This window comes from Drosophila bipectinata, chromosome 3L (genome assembly GCF_030179905.1).
Source record: "Drosophila bipectinata strain 14024-0381.07 chromosome 3L, DbipHiC1v2, whole genome shotgun sequence".
NCBI classification, from domain to species: domain Eukaryota; kingdom Metazoa; phylum Arthropoda; class Insecta; order Diptera; family Drosophilidae; genus Drosophila; species Drosophila bipectinata.
In genome coordinates this window covers 2035456-2052174 of record NC_091738.1, presented here as the reverse complement: position 1 = coordinate 2052174, position 16719 = coordinate 2035456, and the positions used below count along the sequence as shown (strand labels likewise).

General features: G+C 43.2%; 2 protein-coding genes across 2 annotated transcripts; one reads left to right on the top strand and one right to left on the bottom strand.

Annotated features, from left to right (window-relative positions):
* Positions 1-493: 493 nt before the first annotated feature.
* LOC122322318 (uncharacterized) lies at positions 494-5698 on the bottom strand. The gene is made up of 3 exons (XM_070279408.1): positions 5216-5698; positions 4315-4621; positions 494-4086 (listed from the first exon to the last, which is right to left on the bottom strand). The coding sequence occupies exons 1-3, from the start codon at positions 5696-5698 to the stop codon at positions 494-496; spliced, it is 4383 nt and encodes a 1460-aa protein (XP_070135509.1).
* Positions 5699-10196: 4498 nt separating this feature from the next.
* On the top strand, positions 10197-16543 carry trbl (tribbles pseudokinase 2). Its single transcript, XM_017242598.3, has 2 exons — positions 10197-11657; positions 14506-16543. The coding sequence occupies exons 1-2, from the start codon at positions 10798-10800 to the stop codon at positions 15110-15112; spliced, it is 1467 nt and encodes a 488-aa protein (XP_017098087.2). The 5' UTR covers positions 10197-10797; the 3' UTR covers positions 15113-16543.
* The last annotated feature ends 176 nt before the right edge of the window (positions 16544-16719 follow it).

Sequence of the window (16719 nt, the reverse complement as noted above, 5' to 3'; positions counted from 1 at the left end):
CGGCAGTCTGTACCTTTATTTCTTTTGTGTCCGAGATGAGAATAAGGGGTTAATTTTTTCTCAAAAAAAATCAAATTCAACTTTGTTTATGAATAGTGGACTGTATTATGGTTTTTATTATAGGTTTATGCATTTATTTTCACTATTTAGCGGGTTTACAATACTTTAAGCGGGGTTGCTATCAGCGAGCGGTTGCGGTTAATATCAACAAGCGAATGCGGCCGGCTTGCAAAACGTGCATAAAAAAGAACAGAAAAACGATCGCGTGATGTTCTAATACTAACGCATTGCACTGCAATTTCGGCTATGCGTGTGAGCTTAAAGCTCCCAAATGGTTACAATACAATGATGTGCGCAAAAATAGGTACTATAGGTAATAGATAAAAATAGGTAATAGGTAAATAGGCAAAAGTAAAGAAGCAAATGTAATACTATTTAAATTCAACATAAAGACGAACTATTTCCCAACATACCGGCCCCCCTGAACGACGGTTCAGTTCAAAGGAAGCACAGCAATTTTCGTAATAGGGCGCTTGTAGATTCCCTTGGCGGTTTTAACGGTGACCACCCGAACCCTCTGATCCTGGCCAGGATGAACTTCGGTGACTCGTCCTAGCATCCACTTGCTTGGCGGTTGATTGGGCTCCTTCAGCACAACCAGTGTGTCCACGGCAACATTTGGAGCATCTTGATGCCATTTCGTGCGAGGTTGAAGCGTGCTGAGATACTCGAGATTCCAACGTTTCCAGAAACCTTGAACCTTGGCCTGTAGTTGTCTCCAGCGCTGCAGTCTGTTGATATTTACATCCAGGAAAGATGGTTCTGGTACCGAAGTGAGAGGCTGACCTGTTAGAAAATGAGAAGGAGTTAGCGGGTTAAGACTGTGATCGCTAGGTGCGCATAAAGGGCGAGAGTTCAGAAGCCCTTCAATCTGAATTAACAGGGTCGAATACTCCTCGAATGTCAAGGCACTGCTGCCAATGACTCGTTTTAAGTGCAGCTTTATGGATCTCACACCAGTCTCCCAAATGCCTCCGAAATGGGGAGCAGATGGCGGAATGAAATGCCAATTAATCTCGTGGCTGGCCATGAAGCTTGAAATTTCTTCATCTTGACTTTGAGCTATTGCCATTCGTTGCATTTCAGCTAAATCTCTTTTGGCTCCATGGAAAGTCGTTCCATTGTCAGAGTATAAATCCGATATAGGTCCACGTCGAGACCAAAAGCGTTTGAAAGCGGCTATAAAGGCGGATGTCGTCAAATCGCTGACCAATTCTATGTGAATCGCTTTTGTAGATAGGCAGACAAAGATCGCAAACCAAGCTTTGCCAAATCTTGGTGTCCGGCCTGTCGATGTTTTGATTGACACAGGTCCAGCATAATCCAATCCAGTGTGCAGAAAACAACGGGCGGGTTGAACTCGAAACTCCGGTAAATCAGCCATAAGTTGAGAACTCGTGTGTCTTCGCTGCAGAAAGCAAGTTTTGCAATTGAATACAGTTTTGCGGACGAGGTTCCGAGCTCCTAGAATCCAATACCTTTGGCGTAGACTATGAAACGTGTATTCGACTCCAGCGTGTAACAATGCAGCATGTTGATAGCGAACTAGCAGACCAGCTATTGGAGATTCCTTAGGAAGGAGAATGGGATGCTTTGCGTCATAAGTAGCTATAGAATTATCGATGCGACCACCAACACGCATTACTCTCTGCTCGTCTAAAAAGGGTGTGTAGCGGATCAACTTCGATTTCTTCGACAATGGCTGTCCGGTAGTTAACTGCTTGTACTCCACGTTGAAGAACTCCTCTTGAGCGTGCGCAAAAATCTTAGCTCGTGCATATTGTAGCTCCCACGCCGATAGGAATGGTGAAAGTCGATTCCTCTCACGAAGACGATGAACGAAGCGAAGGCAGTAGCTGACTATCCTTAATAAGCGGGACCATGAGGAGGATTTGTTGATCATACAAGATAGCAAATTTCCGTCGTCGGAAATGTGTAGATTAACTTTCGTTTCAGCCTTCATCTCTAGGCAGGCCTCTTCTTCTGTCGACAGAACAAACTTAGCTTTAACAGGTGGCCAAGCTGAACGTGACTGAGATAGCCAAGGTGGTCCATTCCACCATATTTGATGATCCACGAGGTCCCTTGGCAGTACTCCTCGCGATGCGCAGTCTGCGGGATTATCACCACTTCGAATATGTTGCCAGCAGCTGCGTGGGCAAACCTCTAGAATTTCAGCAGTGCGGTTGCAAACATAGGTGTTCCAAGTCCTAGGCGGAGAAGATAGCCAATGCAGGACTATTTCAGAGTCTGACCAACAATTAATTCTGGAAATAGGAACAGTTAATGATTGCTTGACCAGATAAATCAGTTTAGAGAGTAAATGAGCTGCGTTTAACTCTAGTCGCGGAATGGAGATAGGCTTAATAGGGGCTACGCGAGTTTTAGCCATAATCAGTTTGACAGCATATCCATTGTTGACTTCGACGCGGCTATAGATGACGGCAGCATACGCTTGAGATGATGCATCAGCAAATCCGTGCAGTTCCATTTCTTGATGTGGTGCAGATATGTAGCGAGGAACTCGACAAGTTTCCAATAAATGCATTTCCGATGCAAACTGTTGCCATCGTGTACATATTTGCTGCGGTAGTACTTCATTCCAATCGACAGAACTTAGCCAACTATCTTGAAATAGGATCTTCAGAAAAACAACAGTTGGCGAAAGCAAACCCAGCGGGTCGTAGATCTTGGCTAGTTCTGAAAGCAATATGCGTTTAGTAAGAGCAGTCGTAAATGCGGGGGTTTCTAATTTGAAGAAAATATAGTCCGGTTTTGGTTCCCAACACAATCCCAGGACTTTAACAAATCGAATTGAGCGGTCTTCCTCTAAATCCTCTGGTGGATACTCACAAATCTCCTTTGGCAACGACTTTAAAAGGGCGTAACAGTTTGAGCTCCACTTTCGCAATTTGAATTGAGCTTCGCTAAGAAGCAGAATCAATTCATCTTTGAGTGCAATGAGATCCTTGATGTTGTCGCATCCAGTAGGAATATCATCAACGTACGCGTCTCTGTTGAGCACGACAGCAGCGGTGGGATACAATTCGGCATAGTCATTCGAGAGCTGTTTAAGAACTCGAACTGCAATAAACGGCGATGAAGCTAATCCATATGTTACTGTCAACAGTCGATAATGATCCAGCGTAGCGTTTTCATCCTTCCTCCAAACTATGCGTTGGTACTGTGTATGTTCGTCCGACACCAAAATGCCTCTAAACATCTTCTCGATGTCTGCACAAAATACATAACGATGCTGACGAAATCGAAGGCATACTCCAATTAAGTCCCGTTGAATAGGCGGTCCTATATGCAGTCGCGAATTAAGAGAATGACCCGTGGAATCCTTTCCAGAGCCGTCAAATACCACTCGGCAACGTGTGGTAGTACTATCTGGCTTAAAAACTGCATGGTGTGCCAAATAGTTGTAGCGTGCGGGATCCTCACCGCCTGCAGCAGCCGGAATCAATTCCATATGTCCTCGATTTAAATAATCATCCATGAAATCCACATATTGTTGTTTGAGTGCGGGGAATCTTCTAAATTTCCTTTCCAAAGCGGCGAAGCGGTTTAAAGCCTGTGGCAAAGTGGAGCCAATTGGCGTGCGGAGCTCCTTGAATGGGTATTGAACAATATAAACACCATCTTCTCTACGAGCATGTGTTTTCAGAAAATGTTGTTCGGCGGGATCACTGGCGTCTATCGTTGTTTTACTCGGATGCACTTGTTCCATGTCCATAAATGAGCGAACTAAGGAATCCAAATCTTCATAAGCGTGATGAACTTGTGCGTGCGTAGATGCTTTGTTACCATCAGTGTAGCTGCCTGTAATAACCCAACCAAAATTAGTATGCAGTGCGATGGGGTATTCGATACCAAACTCTCGGCGATGTCCAGTATATAAGTTCCACAGCTGATCAGCGCCTAAGATAACGTCGATTTTGCCCGGAGATCCAAACGTCGGGTCAGCTAGCGGTAGGCTGCGAATCTTGGTCCAAATAGTTGCATTTGATTTGACCTGCTGAGCTGGAATCGTAGAAGTTAGAGAACTCATAATTAGACAAGAGACTTCTAATGATGCAGTCGTGGTTCTTGAGAGTAAGGTGAAGCTAGCGCGACCTCGGCTAACACCAGCCGGGTTAGCACCTAAACCAACTACCGAAATGCGGGCATGCGTGCGAGGAATTCCGATCCTTTGGATAAACGACTCAGATACCATGGTTATTGTTGATCCAGTATCGAGCAATAACCTACACGAGGTCTCGTTTCCCCATGTGTCAATAACATTGGCGACAACAGTTGGCAGTAGGGCTGGATTGTTGGCCCTCTCCAAAATATGATGGCTAACAGCGGCAGTATTCGTATCAGCGGCAGTCGAGTGCGCAGGTGCCACAGGAACCGATCTTGCTTCAATCGGGTGTACTAACGTGTGATGCTTAGCGTTGCACTGACGGCAAGTGTTCGATGAATTACAATCCCTGACTTGATGCGATCGACTCAAGCAGTTGAAGCATAATTTTGTATCCTTGGCGAAGGTGCGGCGGCTGACTACATCCAGTGCCTTGAATTCATTGCATGAATATATAGAATGCTGTCCTTGGCAATATATACATTCGCGAGACGACTGAGTTGATCCACTGGCATGAAAAGCGGCTTGGCGGCGTCTACTCTGGGCTGGTCTTGAGGGTTGCATTGCGGGTAAATCCTGACAAGACTCCAAAGTATCACAATGAGCGAAAAGAAAGGCGAACAGCTCCTCTATGGTGACGTCTTCAGTGGCCGATAAACTGCAGTTGGCCCAAGCTTGTTTAATTTCTGAACCTAACTTTGACAGCAAAATATGAATGAGCCATACATCGCGGCTGTCACAGTTCAGCGCATGTAAGCCTCGAATGCATTCGTCGGCCGAGTCAATTACCTTGCGTAATTCTGCAATATTCGAATTGTTAGCGGTTGGCAACGATAAAAAATTCTGAACAAACGATCGAGCGATGAGCGACCTTTTATTATAACGATTTTCTAATTTTTCCCATGCGTCTTGGTAATTATCATTACAGACGGCAATATGTTTAATTAGGGACAGTGCTTCTCCCTCCAGATATGATTTGAGATAATGAAACTTTTGGCACTTGGAGAGCTTTTCGTTACTATTTACTGAGCTTAAGAACAGATCACTAAACTGGCTCCAATCCTCATATTTACCAGAAAATGTGGGAATCCGAATTTTCTCAAACCTTAAATCAGCAGTTCCCGATGAAGTATGAATTTTCTCCAAAAGGTTGTTTTGTCCCTCAAATAGGCGTTCCACTGTACTTGAAAGTAGAATGTTCGACTGGTCCTGTCCATGATCCTGACCTCCCATGTCCTTGATGGCGTTACTAAAAATAGCATGCGCGGCGTAGAACTTGTCTTCGTATTCGGGTATGTCCAATCCAGGGTCTTCATATCCCTCCTCCAAGTGAAATTCCACTAACTCATCAGAGAGCTCCATAAAGTGGTTGAAAGTGGCGACCAAACGCTCCAGCTTGAATTGCAATGTTTCCACATTCTCACATCTTTGTGAAAACTCCACAGCACTGTTGAGGGTGCGCGTTATTTGCCCCTTGCAGGCACCACGTTGTTGAATCGTTCTATGCATTATCGCGTTCATGACGAAAAAACGGTAAATTTGTCTCTAATGTTCACAAAAGTAAATGCACAAATAAACGCGGGTATCCGGCTCGAACGGACCAAAATTTGTTATGTTTATGAATAGTGGACTGTATTATGGTTTTTATTATAGGTTTATGCATTTATTTTCACTATTTAGCGGGTTTACAATACTTTAAGCGGGGTTGCTATCAGCGAGCGGTTGCGGTTAATATCAACAAGCGAATGCGGCCGGCTTGCAAAACGTGCATAAAAAAGAACAGAAAAACGATCGCGTGATGTTCTAATACTAACGCATTGCACTGCAATTTCGGCTATGCGTGTGAGCTTAAAGCTCCCAAATGGTTACAATACAATGATGTGCGCAAAAATAGGTACTATAGGTAATAGATAAAAATAGGTAATAGGTAAATAGGCAAAAGTAAAGAAGCAAATGTAATACTATTTAAATTCAACATAAAGACGAACTATTTCCCAACAAACTTATTTTCATGACGGACCACTTTTTTTTTGTTGAAAGGACCTCGAGTTCCAGTATGAACTGTAGGGTGACCACTATTTGTCGCGGACAATAAACCATTATGTGAAATGATTTTTCACCTAGGTTGTGACGATGCCACCCGTATAATATATGTCTTCCAAATTATCTACCTTTGCGTGGAGATATTGCAATACTCGGTTGAAATCCTAGGACATCCCTGAGCCGGTTCCCACGCCGTGACTGGTAATAATATTTCCAAGCATATGTGTGAGCCAGAACATGGGTTCTAGGAGTACTTCTACTAGGTATCTGTTTCATACAAATATTGTGAACAATGGCCTAATCCTCTGCCAGCATGTTGGCATCTGGGAAATGCATCTGTGGGATCAATTGAGACTTGAGAAAAAAAAGGCAGCAATTTTCACCACCTACGCAGAAATGTGTGTGTGACTGGGAAAGTGTTCCTGTGGTGTTGCTCCTTTTTTTGACCCTGAAACTATAGAAAACATACATCTTTTCAAATGAAACACATTTCCCTCCTAACAGAAGCCACAAAGTTCAATGCCTTTATTTCTCTCCTCTAAAAAGAAAGTTTCAACAGTAGTTACATATTAGAGTTAGCTTGTCTAATTTTGGACAAATATTTGTTAGTAGGTTTGCGGCAGACTTATTGTCGGAAAATGCACAATTACGGCATTATTCGTTATCAGATCAAGTTACCGTATATTGTCGCGTTTCCATGGCATTTCATTTTTTGATTTCCAGCAACCACCGCCTGGGCTATGTGGTCATTGCACCTGATACTTATATTATTGTTGGCAGTAAGCACTTTCTCCAAACAGCCGCCGCCGCCGCCAACAACCTGTTGTGTGGCAGACTGCACGCTCGAAAGAGTGAGAGTGTATCTTCTCCGGTGTGATGCCCGAGTTCGATATACCGTTAAACTCTGCTGTTAACAACGGTCAACGAAAAGTTTCCTAAAGATCAGAAACACTGATTATGGTTAACACCAACTTACTAAATTTTACTGAGCCAAAAAAAAATTCATTTCGGTTAAGCAAAAGGTTTATATCATCTACTGAAAGTATCTTTTTGGAGTGGTTATGGATAATGTGTCATCCTTCTTCTAAAAGATTTTTGTAGGATCTCCTATAATATTAAAAAATATACATTTTCAAGTTTATTTTTTTAGCTCAAAAATATTTAAAGTGCATTATATCTCTTACCTTTGCTGATTATCATGCACAATGTATAATTGTAGATTTGTGTTCCTCAACTGAAACTGATAGTCAAAAGTTCGTCTAGGAAATACCTGCAACGCTTGTATCACGTGCCACAATTTAATCTATACTTTTTCCCCAGACCCTGTAATCGCCCTGCATGATGCACTCTCCACTTCCAGAACTTCACCTTCTATAATTTCGTGCGAATCTGAAACTTCAAAGTCAGTTCATCAAAAGAAAAAAATACCTACAAACAAAAATAACAGGCTACCTTCACTTTAACAAAGCTTGTATGTTTGTTTTGGGGAATGTCGTTTCGGCAGAGCTGGGAACCAGGAAGGGGGATTCGCGAAGCGTCATCCCGAATTGATGACGCAGCCTATGACGCATGCGAATAACCACTACGAAGACCGGAGAAATCTATAGAAGCTATCGTGCCACCTTGGCAACAACAAATATTATACGTTCGAAAAAAGCCTTCCCCAAAGCCATGAGCGAAATCAACTCAGTCTGGTTTTGTATCAAAACAAAACAAAAAAAATCTGCAAGAGAAAAATAAGCGGCCTCTGTTTTGGTCACAACACCAGTTTAACGTATTTATGTTTTCGAATTTAAATTCAAAATGTAACGTATTCTTTGGAGGACTTATTAAGCACAGTGGGTCTTCTCCGCAACTGTCAGAATACGAGGAAAATAGTTTTGTTATCTTAAATTTAAAAATGTATAGCACTCTTCATATATCCGGTTCTATTTCGGTATAAGAACTCTTGATAAAAAATTCAAAAATTCATTTCAAAAAATATGGTAATTTCAAATGACTCATGGAAGTTCCCAGCATGTCATCCTCTAGGTTATATTTCATTTAATATTTATATGAAATATTTTTCAAAGACTCCAACCTTAAATCAGACTAATCCTTTAGGGAGCTATAGACTATCTATACTATCACCCTTGCCCTTGAAATAGAACCCCTTTATCGATACGATCGAACCACGGTGCCTACAATATATATTTCTTGTTTAAAATCTTCATATTGTACGTTTTTGAGAAACAGATGCAAAAATGTGGACGGATACGGGGAGTGGCGGAGAAAGAGCTGTTGTTTGCTCTCTTACCTCTGGGTTCGCGATTTTACACTTTATTCCCCACATGCTCGTTCGTATTTATCGGATACATTCTGGAGATGGGGAAACCGAAACAGACGTTTCATTTCAAAAAAAGGTCGTTACGTTACGAAAAAAAAATTCAATCAGGATAAACCCCAAACACCAAAAATGTGCTCCCTATATTGGATTTGAAAACGTGTACATTTCCGTGTGTTTCTATGTATGTATGCGTCTTAGCAGGCGGATGTCTTTAGTGGGAAATCACCTTGCGGCAGCTGCAACTGCATCGCATGTACAGCCACAGCCCTGCAACGCTGCACTATGGCACTATGTATGGTGTTGGTGTTGGTGCTTAGGGGATGAATAGTGCAGCTGACATAGAAATCTACCTGCGACATAATGCCAGCTCGGTGGTTCTTACCTGCTCCTGCTCCTCAAAGATCTCTGATCACTACCTTCTGTCGTAATTCCTGCGTAGCCCAGTGATCCTCGTTTCGGGACAGCTGCAAAAATCATGAAATTGCTGCACTACCATACAACGCACACAAATGAGTAATGATCACTCAGGCACAGAGAAAAATCGAGGCAGATTTCAAAAGCGATAATTTTAAAGGTGAGCTTTTGAAAATGCGGCAGTCTCTAGAAAAAATTAAAAAATTTGCGATAATAAATAGGGTTACTAGAAATACTTCCTTGGCAACAAAAAGACTCGGAGATATATCACAGTTTTCGAAAATGTAGGTTTTTAAACTGTACTTGTCTTATGTGGGGAATTGAAGAATTTGAAAAATATAGAGGGACATTAAATACTGGAATACTTAATTATTTTTATGGATTTTTAACAATTGTTTATACTAAATTATAGCTGAAAAAAATTATAAACAATATCTTTAAACTTAACAATAAACAATAAAGAATTCCCCTATTTCCCTTTTTATCAGTAAATATTAAAATTTCAAATTTATTCCAAGTCGTCATGCGGTTATTTCATTATTTAATGCATATACATAGAATAAACCGCAATATTTGAATAGTGCGCAGATTACTTGTTATGTAAAATCAGTTTTAAGGGTTGCTGTAAAGATAATACCCGAAACGGCAGTTATCGCGTGGATTCAAATTCAAAGTTTTATTTGCCCGCGTATGTATGCGTGATGACGTTTCTTTTTTTGAATTTCAAGACACATGGCTGTAGAGAATTTCAGCGTTCAACGCAATTGTTTTCAAAAATAACGATGCTCTGCTTGCCAGTCCGCTCTCTCTCTCGCTCTCTTTCTCTCTATCTCTCAGATTCGTACTCACAGATACAAATGGTAAAGACCATTTAGCTTGTTTACGGCTAGATTATAGTCGCCATATAAAATTATTGTATATTGTTTTAAAATTTAAATTATTTTATAAATGTTTCTAAAATATGAATTAATAAATAGATCAAGTTTAATAAAATATATTGAAAATAGTTTTCTAAAAACTAACATGAAAAGGTACATTTTATCTAGGTAAAAACGTATTTGTTTTATTTATTCAAATATTTTAAACTTATGATTTAAAAATATACTTTAGGTATGAATTTTACATCAAACTCAAAACATGAGTGTTATTTCCAATAAATAATTTTTCAAAGCCACTGCAAATATGTAAATGAAGATACCTAAAATAATATTTTTTTAATATTTTCTATAATATTTCTTGAAGATACATTTTTAAAGACAATTCAGGTAAGAAACAGTTCAAGTCTAGCTTGATTGGCCAAGAAATCGATCAGCTCTACCCTCTCTGAGAGCCACATGCTCACGCATACATGCAGCGAGAGCAAGCGAGACAGCCCGATCGAAACGAGGAGCGAGCGAGGACGGCGGCCGGGTCTTGAAAGTCAGTGGTGATTCGCCACTCGTCAATCGTCGCTCAACACTCGCTCAAGACACACGACCGTGCTCCGCGTTCCATATTTGATTTGTTTTAAAATCGACTCAGAAGCAGCGCGATTTCGCATTTTAGCAGCCGATTTCGTCATCGCGGAACATACGGCTCAATAGCATAAATAGCAGCGACTGGTAGTGACAGTGATTAGATCGGATTAATCGCATGGAATTCGCGCGCGTCGCCAAATGTCAAAACAATTAACAAAAACAGCGAGCAGAAGCAACAAATGCCAATCGTGAGGTACAGCTAACTAAAGCGGAGAAGAATAGTAAGAAGTAAGAAGCAGAAGCCGAAGCAGGAGCAAAGCAGGCGAGCAAGAACTGTGATAAAGTTAAGTGGTAAACAAGCAAACGGCATGGATAACAGTAGCGGCCCGAACAGCGGTACAGCGTCGGCGGCGGCCAACAAAATAGTCAACTATTCGATGCCCTCATCACCAGCGTCGCCCTCGTCATCGCCCTCATCACCCGCCCCCACATCTACCAGCATGAATTCCAGCAGTACCAGCACCACCAGCAGCGAGGACACTGTACATGGCGGCGTAGGACCATCACTGTTCACCCCCAAGAAGGACTTCACCAACCCCAAGATGCTGCAAGCCATCAGGGAGAAGCTGCTGACGCCCGGAGGCGCCTGTGAACTAATGGCCCTGGGAATCGCCGCCGAACCCACCGACCAGCAGCCGGTCAAGCTAATCAAGCAGCGGTACCTGATAAACGCCCAACCTAGTCACATATCGGCCGCCGCGGTGGCCAAGACGCCCGCCTCCTACCGCCACCTCGTCGATCTCACGGCATCCAACCTGCGCTGCGTGGACGTCTTCACCGGGCAGCAGTATCTCTGCCGGATCGTCAACGAACCCCTGCACAAGGTGCAACGCGCCTACTTCCAGCTGCAGCAACAGGACGAGGAGCTGCGTCGCAGCACCATCTACGGCCACCCGCTCATCCGACCCGTGCACGACATCGTACCTCTGTCCAAGGACCGCACCTACATTCTGATTGCCCCGGCGCCCCAGGAAAAGGACTCGGTGGGAGGACTGACTGGCGTCTACGAGAACCTGCACACCTATATCCGGCACGAGAAGCGACTGTGCGAGGCGGAGGCCAGGGCGATATTCCACCAGATCTGCCAGACGGTCCAGGTGTGCCACCGCAACGGGATTATCCTCAGGGACCTGAAGCTGAAGCGGTTCTACTTCATCGACGAGGCGAGGTGAGTTCACAATGCGTTGCGTACCGTTTCCTGTCTGTCCCAATCATCCAGCTGTCCGTCCAGGTGATGGAGACAGAGTCGGAGACGGAGACGGAGACACCTTCAAAAATCCCAATACACCACACAATTGCAGCCTGGTCGGGTCGCTTTATTTTGCAATTCGATAAAAACTCGTTATGAGCGAGAGATCTTGTTTGTGTTGCTGTTGCTGTTGTTGTTGTGGCTGTTGGTGTGTTGGTGGTGCCACAATTGTTGCTCTTGTTATTGGCCCATGTGGTTGTTGCCGCCGCCGTCGTCGCCGCCGCCGCCGCTCTGCTGGCGTCGTCGTTGTGGGTAACATTGAACATTTAACAAGTGTTGCAATCGAATCACCAATAGGCCAACAAAAACAATTATACTGACAAACTACATGCACGCGCGTCGTCAGCGGCACAGTGGAGGTCACGACGATAGGAGAGGCTTTCTGGCCGTGTTTTCTCTTCAATTATTAGAATTTTGTTTACTCGACCATTATCGCAGCGATATTTACTCGGATATAAGCAATTAGAATTTGTTATGACCATGTGAAAAGAGTTATCTCCAAGGCAGGTATTATTAGGTTTTATAGTTTCACTTTCCCAAAATATTAGCCTTTAAAATGTAGTTCCCACTGTACTCACTGTGTACACACACTTTTGTAACCCATTCCGGCAAGGGCCAATGTGCCACAGTGCTGGCTATAATGTTGGCCCACCTCTTTTTTTTTTGGAAACTTACATTGCCACACTTTAAGAATTGTACAATAGGCCATGTGCAATAAAGGGGTGGTGTAGGTGGAGGCCACCCGCCACAATGCTGTCTCGCCGAATAGAACTGGCAAGAGCAAGAGCATACTACAGTGGATGATGAAATATTGAGAACACTGGTGCCACATCGGTTCTTTTCCATTGGAATATACGGGAGTATTTTTGCATATGCAAATATTTTCAGTATACATACGTATTTCAGTGCGAAGAAAACAACACTCTCACGTCGTCGTTCTTATTATCATCGATTTTTATTACTGACATCAGCAGCAGGAGCAGCACCGAATGACGTGAACAATTGTTTCGATTTCGTACAGTTACAATTGGCGAAATATCTGCTGATTTTTTCGTCATTTGTTGTTCTCTGCCAAATATGCAAACAAAAACAGCGGAAGGAAGAGATATAAATATATGTATACACCGCCAGATAGATCGCTATCTATTCGTTGTGTGTATCTATGAGATTCAATGAGATTTCGAATATTAACGTCCATTTCCATTTGTACTCGAGAAGGTAAATAGCCACCAGTGCACTGGTGTGTGTGTGTGGGTATTCGTATCTTAAGTTACACACACTCGGCACATCCAAACAACGAACTGAAATTTTTAAGGTCACAATGCGGTGAGTGGCCCTGACTCTGATCTTCTGTATTTTTAAAATCGTATATATGTACTTGGAAGGCATTATACACACTCTATATGTATGTATCTATGTATGTACAGTCGCACACGTATTTATTTATGCATGTAAATTTTTGTAGTCATACTTTGATTTTGTGTGTTTGCTTCAAGGTGATTTAAATCAGATCTGCTGCCGGTTTTCCGTATTTTCTATTGCACGTCTGACCCAGAGAGAGAGAGAGATCCACCGCCCCCAAAAAGCCCCAACTTTGGCCTAAAAGAGCCTCTCTTTTTGGCCTCAAAACCCCTCTCTATTTTCCGCCAATCGAAGTCGCAACCGCTCCACTCGGAGAAATATTTTTCGGTGTTTTGGCAATAATTCATTATCTGATTAGGTTTCAGTATGACGTGTCCCTAAAGTTCTTGTCAATATTTACAAATATAGACTTGAATAGTAAATAAAAAATTATTACGCTTTATAAAATAATATTTTGTAGAGTCTTTAGAGGTTATGACCTTTAGTTTTATTTATTTTTTCATAACTTTATCATTTTATTATCTATGTATAATAATTAATTTCAAATCAATCCTCTTTTTTACGGTGCGAGCAGGAGAGGAGAGGCGCGTTTCCAAAGCTTGTTTTCGTTCAGGGTCAGCTCGAGGCTTTTTTTTGGCTGGCCTGTGAACGACTCTTTGGATGTTTGATCGTGTGTATATTTACCTACACTCTCTACGGTGTATATAGTATATCTCTCGGGTATAGTTCACCATTGTGTGGAGCGGTGGTCCCAGCAGAAGCGCCGTTGCAGCAACAAGTTGCGATACGTCACTCACTCACAGCTGACGACTCGCGCTCTCTTAGCGCCTCTTAGCCTCTATTCGCCTGGGCTGGCTGCTGTTTTTGTTACTTTTCTACTTTTTGCATTCGAATGTGGGCCAATGTCAATGGAGTGGAGTGGAGTGGTGTAAGGGTGCCGAGGGGCAGGGGACCGGGGCACGGGCGGAGGAGGAGTCACTCGCTCATGGGTGTCGGGGGTCGCAAGCTGCGCTTTCGTCACCGAAGCTCACTCTCTCTCGCTCTACCTCTATCTCTCTTGCGGCCAAAATCGCCTTTGGACTTGTCAACACCGCCAACGCCAACGCCGTGGCCGATCAATTCAAGTCCCCCAAGTCTCTTCGATATTGCGCTAGCTAATAGCCCCACAAAATCACCGAGGGTTATGCAAGGGATTGCACATGGTGTGTAGGGCTTACAATTTTGAAGGTGACATGCCCACCAGTGTGCTTAGAATGGTACCCATTCTTGGTCTTTTAAAGGGAAAGATAAGAACCCACTGAACTGATAAGTCAGAAACTATCTTATACAATCCATCTCCCCATGAATAGGCTTTCCTCCTTGTATTCCCCAAAACTAAACCCGGCTTTTCCGTTCCTCCTTTCAGAACCAAACTGCAGTACGAATCATTGGAAGGCTCGATGATCCTCGACGGCGAGGACGACACCCTCAGCGACAAGATCGGCTGCCCGCTGTACACCGCCCCGGAGCTGCTCTGCCCCCAGCCCACGTACAAGGGCAAGCCGGCGGATATGTGGTCGCTGGGCGTGATCCTCTACACTATGCTGGTGGGCCAGTATCCCTTCTACGAAAAGGCCAACTGCAACCTGATCACGGTCATACGTCACGGCAACGTCCAGATTCCCATGTCGCTCTCCAAGTCGGTGCGCTGGCTGCTGCTCTCCCTGCTGCGGAAGGACTATACGGAGCGTATGACGGCCAGTCATATCTTCCTGACGCCATGGCTGCGCGAGCAGCGCCCCTTCCACATGTACCTGCCCGTCAACGTTGAGGTGGCCGAGGACTGGAGCGACACTGAAGAGAACGAGGAGACCGCCGCCGACGCCATGGACGAGGACGAAGGCGGCCTTTGCCCACTGGGGGATAAGCATGAGTACGAGGACATCGGTGTGGAGCCCTTGGACTACACCCGCACAACGCTGCAAATGGCACAGAATGCCACCGAAGCGGTCGCGGATGTGGAAATGGGCTGATCCAGACCCACAAAGACACCCACGGGTTGCTTTTGGGACACGCTGGCGCGTGGGCTGCATCCGCAGCTGCCGGGATTGGACATTCCGGATGAATGGACACTGTGGATATCCGAGTGATCCGCCCGTGCGCGCGCCGACACCGACTGCGTTCCACGTCGTCTTCCTGCAGGTGGTACTGCCAACAAAGACTTAAAGCCTCGCTTAGACACAAGACACTTTTTTAGACAGAAAAGAACTCACTGCCTTCCAATCGCGCTGCGGCGGGATTCGTTCAAGAATCGTGCCGCTCCGCAGCCTCCTCTCTGCAACCGATTCTTCCTATACCAACCTATGTACAATACACATTTTATAATTTTTTTGAAAGCTGTTGATCTTATCAAAGGACAGTCGCCCTGATTCGTTTTTGGGCTTTAAAAACACATTATTTTCATGTTAAAAATGCAATGAATGCAAATTGTTATTTATTATTTAATACTTCTGTATTACGCTTCTATTACGTCTACTATATAAAAAATCTTGTAAGTGAAAATCGTGAAAAAAAACATAATACATTGAAATTTGATCTCACCAAGAATAACACCGACTGCCCATGGCAGTGTTTTAATCTATTAGTAGTTAATGGGGGCCTGTTTTTAGAGTTAAGGAAATATTTCTGGAATTCTTTAAAAGTCACAAACAATGATTCAGAGAGCAACAAATTTTGAAAAAGAATGCGTCATGTTGTTTACCAGCATACATTTCTAGAACTATGTAGATCTAGAACCCTATAGCGAAAAGTAATGTCTGATTCCTAATTTGTTTTTTTTTAATATTTGTATTTGTATTTTTTATGGCAAAGGTGATAATCGAATAGTTGACGCCTCTTTAAATGACAAACAATCGCAAGCTTTTTGAAAGTGGGAATAATTTGATGTGGGAATCCTAATTATTCTGTACATTTCCCAAATTGCCAGTGCAGCCAAGTGACTTGAACTTATCGGGGTGGCGAACGTGACTTTTGTTGCGGAAATATTTGTGACTTTGCTCTACAATAACAATAAACTAATGTGCTTTTGTAGCGAATATTATACACCTGGAGACCCATCACTGTGATCTGGTGGGGCGACGTGACGAGGGCTTTTGCATGTATACCTCTGCTGTTTTTCGATTTTTCGAGTGTTGGTGGCCCGAGCATTTTTACCTGGGGCCCCGAGCACTTTGCTCAGATTATGAAATTGCCGACGAGAGAACGAGAACTGCGCAAAACGCGAAAACTGCTGACGGCTACGTCACCTTCAGATTGTGACTATCAATATTTGGAGCTCAGTGCCACGCATGAACTTTGAAAAGAACCAAATGACTTTTCCAGAAAAGACTGGATAATACCTCCTCTTAAAGGATCATACTTTACAAAAGTTTTCAAAGAATATACCCCCTTTTTAACCCAACAATCCCAATATTTTTTAAAAACGTCATCAGTAATTATTATTTACTCAAAATAAATCATTAGTTTGAAGGGTAACGATAAATTCGATAGCTTAGGGTTCCTCTAATATGGGAATTATATTGGCCAGACCTAATGTCATGTGCGGTTTGATAAGATTTTAACTGGCGTTATGGAAAAGGAA

Coding starts and splice junctions, on each gene's coding strand:
- trbl (XM_017242598.3), top strand. CDS start 10,798: ATGGATAACAGTAGCGGCCCGAACAGCGGTACAGCGTCGGCGGCGGCC. Junction 11,658..14,505: donor TACTTCATCGACGAGGCGAG/GTGAGTTCACAA, acceptor TCCTCCTTTCAG/AACCAAACTGCAGTACGAAT.
- LOC122322318 (XM_070279408.1), bottom strand. CDS start 5,698: ATGCATAGAACGATTCAACAACGTGGTGCCTGCAAGGGGCAAATAACG. Junction 4,622..5,215: donor GTGATCTGTTCTTAAGCTCA/GTAAATAGTAAC, acceptor AATGAATTCAAG/GCACTGGATGTAGTCAGCCG. Junction 4,087..4,314: donor ATGGGGAAACGAGACCTCGT/GTAGGTTATTGC, acceptor CTACGATTCCAG/CTCAGCAGGTCAAATCAAAT.